This window comes from Aspergillus sydowii (genome assembly GCF_001890705.1).
Source record: "Aspergillus sydowii CBS 593.65 unplaced genomic scaffold ASPSYscaffold_17, whole genome shotgun sequence".
Lineage (NCBI taxonomy): Eukaryota > Fungi > Ascomycota > Eurotiomycetes > Eurotiales > Aspergillaceae > Aspergillus > Aspergillus sydowii.
Window position 1 is genome coordinate 213,725 of NW_024467875.1, and position 12,976 is coordinate 226,700.

The 12,976-nt window shown below is 50.6% G+C and overlaps 6 protein-coding genes across 6 annotated transcripts; 3 read left to right on the top strand and 3 right to left on the bottom strand.

The window, feature by feature from the left end:
- Positions 1-924: 924 nt before the first annotated feature.
- Positions 925-2,041, bottom strand: ASPSYDRAFT_137171 (flavin reductase family protein; the record flags this gene model as incomplete). Its single annotated transcript, XM_040840782.1, has 2 exons — positions 925-1,912; positions 1,959-2,041. 2 exons carry the CDS (start codon positions 2,039-2,041, stop codon positions 925-927), a joined length of 1,071 nt encoding a protein of 356 aa, XP_040696889.1.
- A 1,308-nt stretch (positions 2,042-3,349) lies between these two features.
- Positions 3,350-4,051, top strand: ASPSYDRAFT_51187 (uncharacterized protein). Its single transcript, XM_040848241.1, has 3 exons — positions 3,350-3,565; positions 3,621-3,729; positions 3,791-4,051. The coding sequence occupies exons 1-3, from the start codon at positions 3,496-3,498 to the stop codon at positions 3,924-3,926; spliced, it is 315 nt and encodes a 104-aa protein (XP_040696890.1). The 5' UTR covers positions 3,350-3,495; the 3' UTR covers positions 3,927-4,051.
- Positions 4,052-4,978: 927 nt separating this feature from the next.
- Positions 4,979-6,165, bottom strand: ASPSYDRAFT_94916 (trafficking protein particle complex subunit 13; the record flags this gene model as incomplete). Its single annotated transcript, XM_040853047.1, has 5 exons — positions 4,979-5,272; positions 5,321-5,833; positions 5,878-6,001; positions 6,048-6,054; positions 6,099-6,165. The coding sequence occupies 5 exons, from the start codon at positions 6,163-6,165 to the stop codon at positions 4,979-4,981; spliced, it is 1,005 nt and encodes a 334-aa protein (XP_040696891.1).
- A 42-nt stretch (positions 6,166-6,207) lies between these two features.
- Positions 6,208-8,033, top strand: ASPSYDRAFT_212873 (RING finger protein). The gene is made up of 6 exons (XM_040844055.1): positions 6,208-6,835; positions 6,890-7,056; positions 7,169-7,230; positions 7,283-7,524; positions 7,577-7,710; positions 7,780-8,033. Exons 1-6 carry the CDS (start codon positions 6,522-6,524, stop codon positions 7,869-7,871), a joined length of 1,011 nt encoding a protein of 336 aa, XP_040696892.1. The 5' UTR covers positions 6,208-6,521; the 3' UTR covers positions 7,872-8,033.
- Positions 7,887-10,209, bottom strand: ASPSYDRAFT_541519 (CENP-N/CHL4 family protein). The gene is made up of 3 exons (XM_040848800.1): positions 10,113-10,209; positions 8,031-10,054; positions 7,887-7,970 (listed from the first exon to the last, which is right to left on the bottom strand). Exon 2 carries the CDS (start codon positions 9,851-9,853, stop codon positions 8,375-8,377), a length of 1,479 nt encoding a protein of 492 aa, XP_040696893.1. The 5' UTR covers positions 9,854-10,054; positions 10,113-10,209; the 3' UTR covers positions 7,887-7,970; positions 8,031-8,374.
- A 1,300-nt stretch (positions 10,210-11,509) lies between these two features.
- On the top strand, positions 11,510-12,926 carry ASPSYDRAFT_62280 (putative bZIP transcription factor (MetR); the record flags this gene model as incomplete). The annotated part of the gene is made up of 2 exons (XM_040850100.1): positions 11,510-11,762; positions 12,289-12,926. 2 exons carry the CDS (start codon positions 11,510-11,512, stop codon positions 12,924-12,926), a joined length of 891 nt encoding a protein of 296 aa, XP_040696894.1.
- Between the last annotated feature and the right edge of the window lie 50 nt (positions 12,927-12,976).

The following is a 12,976-nucleotide window of genomic DNA, read 5'->3' on the forward strand; positions in this document are numbered from 1 at the left end:
CGCAGCTGCTGCTGCGAATACAACGCCCAGGCTTCGTGCACATATTTAGAGACGCATGAGAGCCACCGTCTCGGCACGCCTCGGCGACGATCTCTGCCTGCCAGATGTTCTTAGTCTTGGTCGCAATACGGCAAAGGTATTTAAGATAGACTTCCTGGGCCATGGACGATATCACTCCAAGTCCTATTTATCAACATGATGGAGGGTAGGGCTCGGGGCGTCACCCCAACAGCACTGACTCGCGAGTTTACGATCTTGATAGGATATTAAGAACCTAAATTGTAGACTAAGACATGACTCGTTGCTACTGATCTAGAGCGGAACAGCCTGCTATTGTGGCTTACAGCACATCACTACTTAGCTCGTTAGGCCTGTCCAAGCCCTAACCCTTTACCATTGGGCCATCACAGTTGAAACAAACTGCAAGAAATGATATATTAAGTGAATAATAATGCCAATGGCAATCATGACGATACGGAATAATCAGGGCATTTCTACATCCTTCACGCTGCTCTTCGCATAGACATCCTCCAATAATGAACCATGAGCATCCTCAACCGTCCCTCAGCATAAATAATCATACCCCCGCTAAGACATATATTGGCTTACTTCTGTGAATGCGGGTTCGTATTGAACCACGGTTTCATTAACAATTAGTACCAACTTGCATTGCTTTACTCTATTCCGCAGCGTCAGGAAGTTAGGGCTCGCGGAGTATAGAGTCATTTCTTAGCTGTTGTCATGGTGGTTTGGCTACCAGGACATGTCGATGGTTTATTTACTGCGAGCGCCATTGTGGATTGAAGGGAGATAATGAATAGAAAAGAGATGTCTTTTGTACAACTTCGATTCATACGACAGGGGATATATAGGCTTACTTCGAGAACAGTTTTAACAACTAGAGTCTATGGGATATACAATGGTCTATGACTGCAAACCATGCCGTCTTTCCAACTCAGTCAACACCTCGCTCTTCTTCACCTCGTTCGCCCACCTCATCCGCGGCCGCTCAAACGTCGATGTAATCCTGCCATAAGACATCCCACCCAACTGAGCAATGGGACGCAGCTTATCCAGCTCAATATGGCTGAGCTTCTCATCTGCAACACCCTCCTGCACCCAAAACCGGGTCGCCTTGATCAACACTACACCACCCACACTCATACCGGGCTTATGCGCTTCGAACTCTTTAACATCGATGACCTTCCCTTCAACGGAGAAAACAGATTCCTTAACCCTCGCCGGCCGCACAGTCGAACTAGACGCCTTAGTCAAGCCCGAGACCTCCCACTCCGAAATACCATACGGCGCATCAATAGAGGTAGCATTCACAGCCTCAATCATATTCTCCGAAACTGTATTAATCACGCATTCCCCCGTTTCCTTCAGATTCCGATACGTGTCCTTCTCTGCACCAGGCCTCCCCGAGAACCCCAGGATGAACATCGGCGGGTCATGGTCTACAACCTGGAAGTAGCTAAACGGGGCCAGATTCTCCGTCCCTGTTTCTGCAGAAACAGTACTCAGGAACCCGATAGGGCGCGGCGCAATCCCGGATATGAGGAGGCGGTAGTTGTTTACCATTTCGCGGTCTGGCGCGTACGGGTCTATTTCGTGGTGGTTTGAGGAGGGATTAGGGGTCTTATCTGGAACGCCCTGGCCGTATTCCCAGTTTGGATATGGTGACTGGGTTACTTCGATTGGAGTATTTGAGTGGTCGAAGGCTGGTCTGCTGGCTTCGGTTTTTTGGAAGTTGCTTGCATCTTGGACGATCTTGTAGTTTGCCTGTGCTTTTGCAGCGTCGGTTTCTGTGTCTGTGACCGTGGCTGTAGCTGTAGCTGCTGCGGTGGAGGAGTTCATCTTGGGACTCCTTGAGAATGAGAGTGAATCCAGTGATGGAGTCAAAAAAGATCTGAGAATGTTAGTCTGTAGCCAATCCACAGTGACGATATGCATACCGATGCGTACAGCGACTTAGGGTTAGGCTGGCGCGCGCACTGGCGCTGGCAGCGACAGCAGCACGTTTAACCGCTGTAGCCATTCTAAATCGAGTCACGAGCAGGATTCTTATCTCCCGAAGTCTCAACAAGAACCATATCCTTAACTATTTAACACATCGCAGACTCTGGTCCTCATTATAAATCAAGTCGGCCCCACCGACCGACTTGCGGAGCCCTAATCGACAATGTCGGGGCCCCGATCCGACTCCGACTCTGGCAGTATCTATAGACACCGTAGGATGAAGCTGCCAGAATGAAGAACACTATTAATTAAACGGATCTCGTCTAAATATTTGCCCATATAGTTTATCCTCGCTCAGTCATGATTGCCAGCAATCTCCGTTTCTCAGTGTCATCTTCAATGCCATCTACCTCTCAGGACAGACGGAAATACCCTGCGCTGTATGGTGGACTACATACTATGGTATGGTATGGAGAGCAGAGATCTCGAGACGAAATTTTTTATTATTCCCTGGGCAGGGGAGCCGATTGGAAGCAGTGCAGAATATTCACTAGTGCTTTCTGTTATGGGTCTAGCTGCTTTTTCTTTTTCTTTTTCTTTTGGATTGTAATTGAGCTCAAATGCTGACCAGAACACAACACGGATTCAACACAAGCTCTTTCACATCAATGAAAAGGACAAGGTATGTGCATGCTATCGTCCCTTACAATAGTTCAAATAATTCAAGTCTCCGTGTCTGAATCCTTTTTTTGTGAATAGTACTGTTCCTACCAATTGAATTGGACTGTGGTGGCCTCTCGACGAAATCAGCAAAATACTCGGCCACTGATGGTAACACCAGCATCCTCAGCTTACCCCTCGCGAAAGATAGTCAACTTACCAGTTTCCAAGAATCCCATACAAAGCAGCCTTACAAAATCGTCAAATGAAGTGGTTTCATAAGCACGGAAGCAAAGAAAATGCCGAGCAGTGTATGAAAGACTTGGTGAAACGGCACCAACTTAACCCGTCAGTATGCGAGGAGTTGAAAAACGCCATGGGTCAAGCACAAGCTGAGAGAGTGCAGAAGGACAGACATCCGTCCAAAAGATGTAGAGCGCGTGTTTCGTCTGAAGACTGACCAGGGCCCAGAGGAGGTCTGGCGTTGGGATCCCTGCGGAGAGGGGGGAACGTTCCTGAGCATCTCAGTTAGTTACTCCTCGGCATTCAAGACCTAGCTAACCTATAAAGGGGAAACTTTGGCAGATTACGACCTTTTCTTCGCCGAACGAGAGGGTGGTCCGGCCAAGGGGGGTGGGGCGAAATTGTCCTTACCACCCTGGCGGCTAAGAAGAGGGAAAAGTTCATATAGTACGGCTTAGGGAAAACCTCCAGCAACCGAACTTCAGTTTCCAGCGCTCTGTCATACAAATCAATCCACTTCGGCCTTGAGACGAGCATCGAGCTCCCTTGGCCACACAAGGGCCAGCTCAAGCTGATCAGAGGCAAAACGGACTACGTGGTCTGGTACGGGAAATCAGAAGAGGCTGAGACATGGCGGTCGTCGAAGCGAAGAGGAGAGGTCAAGCACTTAAAGGAATACACCAGGCGCAGGCCTACCTGGGTAAGTCCTACCTTTGAGACCCCTACCAGGATATCTGATTTACTTGGTATTATAGGTATGATTCACCATGCCCGCAAGAAAGCCGGCCGTGCAAACATGCCCATATATAGGATTTCACCCGATGGATACGTGTGGTTTTTATACACCTGGGTCCCCAAGGAAATGTAGGATGACCTACTCCTGACACACCTTCATCATCATAAAACATAAAACTAACCTGGCCAGACTTCGTTTCATTTTTTTGGCCTGGAACCAGGGAAAGCAGGTGGAGATTATCTCCCACGTACACAAAATACTAGAGCAAAGCCGTGTCTCTTTCGCCAGCCTCAACCAATACCTTGGCCCGACAGACGACTCTTGAAGAGTGAAGTGGGCTTTTGCTTTCCTCTGACCCGGTGGCCAAGAAGGTCCGAAAGAGATAGTCTCTGTTATAGGGACCAAACATGGCCATACTGCATCGCAATAGGATCAGAACTTGAACTTAGCCATCACCTGTCAGCACGATGTCTGCTGTTCGAATTTACGTCGTTACTTGCTATCTTAGTCAATATCAATGAATCGATCACAGTTACCACTGCCATTAGTCAATTCTGTAGTTTTCCCAAAGGCCGAGGACGATATATGAAGTCAGATACTAGCATGCCTGTCAACTACCGACCACTCGTACAAGCGAAGAGAAGTTACTATTCGGCTATGACCAGTGTCTATACTGGTAAGGCTTACGCCCGTGAGTATATACTGTATATATAAAATTCCCTAACGCCCATCCACAATCCAGTCCATCATACATTCTAAATCGACCAGATCCAGAAAATCTTCCCGCTATCCCAGTCGAGGTTCCTGCGTTGCCTGCGGGTGTTGAGATTCAGGTTGATTTTGTAGCTGTTTGCTAGATGGTTGTAGGCGGGAAAGTGTTACTTGATACTATACAGGATTGCTATAGTAGCGCTTCTGTAGACTTGCAGACTCGTGCGACGTTGACTTTAAAAGAACTAAAATGGCACAGTCCAGGCATATTAATGGAATTGGCCAGTAAATGTATTTTGGAATACAGAAATTTCAGTATGTTCGGAATGTCGGCCTATCCAACGCTAATATATTTCAATATAGCCAAGGAAGCCCCATTCACAGACTCTTTGCGACTGGACAAGTAGGGAGGTTTGCTGGCCGGCCGGCCGGCTCGTTACCTATGCACAATGTATACTCTTGTGTAACCCCAGCGACGGCACTTCAGTCCGTGTCGGAGATTTTGCGCCCACCTTGTTGAGCGATTATCGGTCTGCAGGGGATAACTGCCGGCCTGCCTTGCTGCCGTTCAAGTAGGGGTGTCCAAGGCCGGCAATCTCCGGTATCGGGAAGGGAGTTTCCCTGACACAATCATTGTCATGCTGTGCGACATCCTATGTGATCACATCATACTCGCTTCCGCGTTAGCAGATTACCCGTTGTCAAGAATCCCTTATCTCCCATGGAGCTTCTCCATTCGATAGACAACTGGCCCAGCACGGCGCGGCCGTCTCGGCGCATATTTTTCTGCAGATCCTCCAGCCCATCCTGCTGACCCTCTTCTTGTTCAACCAGGAACGCAACCTGTAATACGTCGCGCGGGTTGAGGGTAGGTGGTGGTGAATCCGACTGGTCGGGCCGCTCAAGGTCCCAGTTTAATGACATCGCCTTGAACGGTGCTTTGGGGTTGAGCCGGGTTTGCTGTGAAGCAATTAGAGTGGTGTCTAAACATGGAGTTCTGGTACACACCTTGATGACGACGGTCCCATCGCCCACATTTTCCAGCTGGGCTTCGAGGGCGAACCGAAGTAGGCGGGTCTTGCCATACGGCCCTAATGACTTGTTGTCAACCTCCAACGGAGCAAGCTCCGATGACTTCGTTCGCACACTGAGACAGGGCTGAGCGACAAATTGATATAGTTTTCGGAACGTTCTCACTCGCCCGCTAGCAGCCTGCGAGTCGGTCCCAAGCAACGTTTCGGTATAGCTGACGCTGACCGCCAGAATATGGTTACCCTCCTCCTTCAAATCAAATCGTACAATTTTCTGTAAAGATTGATCTTTCTGCAGGCCGTCGTTGGGGTTTGTATCGGCAGGTTCAAGATCTAGAGACGAGACCTGCGAAGGAGTTTGCATTTCGGCAACGATTCGGACCGACGTAATAACCCGCGACGTCTCGTCTGGAAGTTCATTGTTTGCGCTGAGGGTGCAGGCAAATGTTTCCCCGACATATGCGGACCCGAATGTTGGAGGGAGTGTGAGCTTTATGGTCAGCATAAGTCGGCAATCGGAATTACCGAACATACATTAGGAGTGAATATGAATTGGCTATCGACCTTGTCGGAAGGGAAGGTCAAGGCGGCTTTGCTGGAGATCTTCGTATTTGCTGCTGGTAGCGGATATTGGTAAGATAATGAGGGCCGCGAGAGGCTGTAACAGTTAGGAGGGGTTATCGGACGGACTGATCGGTGCTTACCGCAAGACTAGACCGATTAGATTGGTTCAACAGGAGCGAAACCATACATACCTTTCAGAGAGACTGAATGTGGCTCCTTGGGGCCATCAGCACCCGAATGGGCGCGGGGACGAGCCATTGTTGACACACTGGAACTTTGATGGAGAGAGCTTGACGTTATCGCGAGAGGGACTGCTGACAAACAGAGCAAACAACGCAAATGCAACAAACCTCCGCCCGGCCCACTCTTATCGGGGACATCGGAGTCTGATAAGGAACTGTATCACATCCGCCACTGCACTGTTGGGGAACACTTGCTGCTTCGATCATCTGCTGTCATTTCTGACAATACCGTGTCGAATGCAACCCGTAACTGCCAATACTGACTTGTCAATCTTTCTGTCAGATTAGTCAGCGCTGCGTGAGGCGTTGAAGCCACTAACACTTCTTGCCCTCTTTCCTCCACTTGTTTTTATCCAGAGGGATTCGCTCAAGATGAGCCAGTCAACATGGACTCAAGATCTGGCTTCAGACTTCCGATACAGGTCTCCGCAGAAAATAAAACATGAGGGCTCGGTCGCCACCTCCACCAAGAAGACACGCGCGAAGACAATCCCGAAATCGGGGAAGACGAAAAACGCCGGTGGTTTAGCAGACGATGCCTCGCCCATTATTTCACCTACAAAGGGCAAAGCCCCGAGAGTCAAGAAGGCGTCAGCTGCTCCCACCGAGGAACGTCGATTGAGGAGGTTTCGCAGTGCCCCTCCAAAGAGTTATCGCGAACGCTTAGATCGTGCAATTAGCCAGCGGTATGCCTTTGGTCTCCGATCACACTTTACCCAAACTAACAACTACGCTCCTAGTATGTTCATGGTTGGACAGACCGTCACCGGCACAGATGAGAACCTTGAACTGGAGTTTGATATCGTCGGGTCGACTGGTAACATCTACAAGACGGTTATCAGGAAGGAGCCGAGCTGCAGTTGCCCAGATGCGAGGAATGGCAACCAATGCAAGCACATTTGTTACGGTACGTTCAGCGCATCAACCTGAACTAATATTAGTCACCGTTATGTTCTTTTCACTGCTTCTTCTATCTTTATCATTGCTATCATTGTATCTATCGCTAATGGCCAATCTAGTCCTAGCGAAGGTCCTGAAAGCCCCTGCCGAGCTACAGTACCAATTAGCTTTTCTATCATCCGTCAGTATCCCAGCAGACTTTGCCTCGAATAGCAAATTTATGTTCTTTTTAGGAAATCCGCGAGATCTACGACAACTCCCCGCTCCGCAATGTGAAAGACAAGGCCGAGGACCATGAAACAGATGGCAATCGCAAGCCTGTAGAAGGAGAGTGCCCAATATGCTTCATGGAGTTTAATCCAGGCGAGGAAGAAATTGTTTGGTGCCGCGCAGCCTGTGGCAACAACATTCACAAGTCCTGTTTTCAGCAATGGGCGGCGACGCAAAATTCCCAGGGCGTCCGCTGTGTTTACTGGTACGTGCTGACTTGACGCGAGAGCTTACCCATGCTAACAATCACTTCCCAGTCGCTCATCCTGGCAAAATCAGGACATCGATTGCAAACCTGACATGAGCCTGGAGCAACTCGTGAGCGAGGGTCAAGTCGGAGAAGACGGGTATGTCAATGTGGCAAGACAAGTGGGCGTATCTGGTGAACGTGGTACGAAACCGTCCCTGTAGATGTCCCTACTCCTGACTCTGCATGCGAACTCTGACATAACCACCGCAGACTATTCAAGCTATCATCAGTACTGGGTGCGCCGGCACTTATCTTACTCTGGCTGGCGTGAGTACGATGACGAACTGGAGGAAATGGATTGACTAGTTCTTTGCAACTCCGTCTCCAACATATTCCTTGGGTCTTAGAAGATTACGGCACAAGCGGCGTTTAACTGGGAGATGGAACAGGTTTGAGGTCATCTTTGTATTGTCAATATTTGGCGTTAGGCTGCCTTATACCCTACCTAGTTGAGTACTCACAGCTTTTTTTAATTCATCATTATTGAGAAATAAGTTCCGACTGGTAGCGCGGGTCGAAGGTCCATTTAAGGGATGGTCTGTTACCAGCGAGGTTTTGCGTCACCGGTTTTTCACCGGCATCCCTGACGCGGCAATCCACTCATTTAGTTTAAGTGGGTGGATCGATAGATGCCGGGCCGGCAGTCAGAGTCCCTCTGGCTCTGAGTCTAGTTACAGTAATGACAGCCATACTCAGCAATCCGTCATCCTGTCCCGGAGCAGCCGACTCATCCCATACCCTCTGACGAAAGGCAGTCATAAATTGACATGTATAAGCATGTATAAGTGAGCGCTCAATATCCACTTCATCCACCATCGTTAATCACTCTCCCCTTGCGCACAATCGCTACACTGACGGCCTCTTCACCCGTCATCCAGGACGGCATACGCTCGGCATTCACAATGCCCAGCTCCGCAAGTTTCCGGATGCCAGATACGACATCTGTTCCGGTGAATGTAAGCGAGACGGTAGGGTGGCTAGCATCGCGATTTCCGCCGTCATCGTCGTCATTGTCTCCATAATTCTGATTCGTAGGAGGGTCAAGGAGTCTAGCGTCGAGACGGTCAAGCGGTGCAGAGGACATTGTGGTCCCTGCCGTTCCGAAGCGGGTTTGGACAGTGAGTTTGCGCTTTTTGGATGCGCGCGGGTCAGCGTCGATATCTCTAGCGCGGCGGAGGGGGTTGGGTTTTGTTGCGTGGGAGGAGGGGTCGGCGTCCAAAACGTTGTTTTCTTTCTCTTGGTCTAATTTAGCGGCTGGGAGGGATTGCTTCTGGTGTTCTTCTGGGGAGACGGTGTTGGAGGGTCGTGGGTCGAGGGGGCTTCCTTCGAGGACGGCGTCGGCGAAAATGCTGAATGCGCCGTTGGCGTTTGTAGAGCGGCCTGGGCCGCGGAGGGAGACGAGAGCTGAAAGACTCTTTGCTGTGAGGGATGTAGGCTTGAGAGTATATCGTAGATGGGGGACGGATAGAGCTTTTGGTATGGCGTCTCGGACGATGCGCTGGAGGCTTCGCGCGTCTGTCGCGACGGCGGAGCTGGTGTTTGCCTTGGCCCCAGCGGCAGAGGCGAGCGATGTGTATATATATGGGCAGCTGTCTGGGAATGCGACATACATGACCCTGGACGAGTCGGTGAGAGTTTCCGGTGCCTGGCAGAGATTCTGGTACGGCGAGTGTGTGACGAAAATGCGGAGGAAGGTGAGGGGTTGAGTGGTGGAGCGTCCGAGGTAGAAGTGCGCTTTGACTAAGGGTGATATTTGCTCCTGGAGCTTTTTGAGAAAAGTGGACGAGTGTACGCGCGGGATATTAGCGGAGAGTTCTGCGATGGGTGTCTCCTCTGTGGTTGAGCCGCCGATGCGCGCGAGCTCCAGCGCCGTCCAGCGCAAACTTGACGGGTGGTCATCCAAGTATCGGAGGTCAACCATAGCAATCTGTCGCAGTGTAATTCCATGCCTCCAATCCCCGTCCAAGATGCGATCAATTACCTCTCGCTTGCCGCCTTTCCTGAATTGTAATTCTTGATACGCATTGCGAACGTCGTTGAGCGAGTGCTCGGTTGGATACGGTCGTAAGCCATCGTCGTCGGGGTTTTCGTCCTCGTCGTCCTCTAGCATTGGGGGGAATAGCTTGACATTGCGATCATCTAGCCATTGGAACACTATATCCAGGAGCGATTGACGGGATAGCTTCCCCAGGGCCTTGACCAGCGAAGGAGTGGTGGAGGCGATGCGCAGGTTATTTGGAAGACTGGCGGTCGTGGGCGCGCGGATTGATTTTGGACGTGCCATGTTTTAAATTATTAATGTATCACCGGTTATGCGTCTCCATATGGTCTTTGAGTCGTGGGCTGACAATGAGAGTATCCGTTAGCACTTGGTCGTCGGTGTTGTTTTGGATTGTTATGCGCCAAGCATCAACATTCGAGGTCACGTGTTGATAGCACTTGGATTTATGCCTGAGGCATAAATGTATTTTAGAAGCGCCAAGCCCTACGGTCAACTATGAGGAATAAGCACTTCACAAGCAGGTGATGGGATCCCTTCGCACCATTCAGGCACATTGCACACTATTTGGAGTTGGAGGCAATAGTTGATCCGCTATATTCACCAGACCGCGATTGGCGACTTGGACCAGGGCTCCGTCAAGGGTTACTTGCATATTGGCCTACACATTTACAAAGGTGATGCACCAACTGGTCCATATCCAATAGCTCAGAAGCACGACATTCCAAATCCTCATCACTTCAAGAAGCACGGGGCGATTGACTCATACCGGTATATCCCGTGAGTGACGGGAAAATTGGTGAAGACAGAATGCAACGCGGCAAAAATTCCGGATTCGCATCTGACTCGCAAGAGACAATTATAATAATACGAGCCTCGAGAGCTTCACAAGACTCACTGTTGTGTAATTTCAGGTAGTTTATTCGCAATCGCGCGGGTCTCAATAATAGTACGAGGTGGCAGGTGCAGCGCGAGATAGCTTGGACGCGGGGAAAAGCACTCCTTTCAAGGCCGACACAGAGTTATTGTTAGAGATAGATATTTGTATCGCAAACCGCGCGAGAGATAAAAGCAGGCCGAGCCGCAGCCAACCGGAGAGCTCCATTGCGACATGGCCCCGAGGCCCGAACGCAAGGTTGGCCAACAAGGAGCGATCAGAGGCAAGCATGATGAGCAGGAGCTGATCCTTCAGGGACGCCATTTTGCTCGCGGTGGTGCATGAGTTGGACAACACCAGGCCCTCACATCGTGAGATTCTGCTCCTGAGATGAGCGGGTCATCGTGGAAAACCGGATGCATGGCCGGGGGTGGTCCATGGTTGGGGATTCCGACTTCGGCACCGGTGGCAACTCGACGGCACAGGCACCCAGCCGGACAGGAGTATTCACTCCATTACTGTGACCAAGGAGAAAAGTAATTCAGATGGAAAGATGGAAAACACCTCGTAGTCCGCCGTCAACGAATATACCAGTGAAAGTCATCGAATCATGCGGAGACGCAGAAAAAGAAACAAGAGGTGGCTCAAGCGCCCGGGCAGGCAGCCGAAGGTTCTCCGGAGTTGTTGGAGAGAGAGCTGAAATCGGCCTGGAATTAATCAGCACTCCCACCCCCACCCACTTACCTCAATCCAACGCAAAATCTCCCTCGACTCACTCGCTCTCGTCCCACATTCTGGATCCCCTCTTCTTCCTCCTCTCTCCCTCCCTTTACCATCTCTACTATTTTCATTGTCGACAAACTACGCTCGCCAATTACTCGACAGCGCGACCGACAGACAAACGACCGAGTTTGACGAATTCGCCGCCGGCTTTGTGCCCCTCCGTCATACATAGACGCACACTTCCGATCGGATAAGCGGAGTATACGGAAACCCCAGAAGGGGTCGTTTGGGATTCTTGGTCGGACTCGAGAAGCAGAGGCCGATACGCCTCATCTTTCGCCATGGCTGAATACAATGGCCGCCGTGCCCCGAATTTCTCACAGTATCTGGATGATCTGAATGCCATCCCGTCGCCCTACGATGTCGCCGTACAACAGCAGCAAGAGACGTTCAACCTGGACAATGACTTATCGCTGTTCACCAACACTGAGTTTTTCGACTTCGACTTGAACATTCCGTCGTTTGAGCCTGTGGAGGAGAGCAAACAACATGTCAAGCAGAACTCTGACATGGATTTCCTGAATATGCTTGGTGGTAAGTGATGGATTTCTTACGCGTGCTGGCCTGTCTTCTATGTCATTTCGGATGCCCTAGGCAGGTGAACCATGGGGCCCTTTCCAAAGGTTCTCTTTGCCTGTTCCTTCCTCCGCTCAGATTCTTTTTACCCTATTTTCAGTGCGATCGGGTTTGTGCCTGTTTCTGTGCTGAGCTTGCGCTGGCGTGATCAATGACTGGTCCCTGCACGAGGCGCGCCATCCGCCATCCCACGCATTCGCAATCTGATCTGTCCACTATTGGTGCATTCTCTGCAGTGGATCAGCTGGGTGCGACGATCGAGATTAGCGTGTCAGGGTTTGCTGCAAGTTCAGGTACTTAGCTTTGATATCGCGAGAATGGCCCATGATGGCGTCATTTCACGTGACGCCGTACTTGCTCGATGAGCCTCATGAACACACCAGTTCTGCTTGATGCCGTCTTGCTTTGCTCTGTTCTTGTTTCTTTGTGTTTGAGATTGCCAAATTGACAGGCCATGTGTGTGACGGCTGCTAATTGTCCCCAGATGGGTTTGGCAATGTCAACAACGTCAACGACTATGCCCCTCAGATGAACTCGGTAAACAACTCGTCCATGCCAGTACAAAATGCCCAATACCAGTCCATGCCGCAACAACAGGCGCCGAACAGAGTGCCTAATGCACATGCCTCCGTGAACCAGCCGTCTACATCGTCGCCGGCATCAACGTCCCCTTCTCAACCTTCCATCTCTGACGCAAGCCCCGCGTCTACCACCTCGCCAACAGCTTCTGCGCCGGCTCCGAAGCGCAAGAACACCCAAAAGACCCCTGCTATGAGCGTGGAGGAGGCTGCACGAGTTGCCGCNGAGGAGGACAAGCGCCGCCGCAATACTGCTGCCAGCGCCCGGTTCCGAGTCAAGAAGAAGATGCGGGAGCAAACATTAGAAAAGACGGTCAAGGAAACGTCAGAAAAGAACGCCGCGTTGGAAGCCCGCGTCACCGCCCTCGAGCTCGAGAACCAGTGGTTGAAGAACCTGATCACCGAGAAGAACGGCAAGACCAAGGAAGAAGGCAAGAAGGCCGAAAGCGATATCTCGGATATGTTCAAGAAGTTCCTTGCTGCACAGAGGACCGAGGGCGAGCGGAGTAGTGGTAACTCCAAGATCGGTGTTGGTACAGTCTAAGCTGGCTCCTAAACGAATTTTTGCTTGAATTTCTGTTTTCCTTCAGTTGT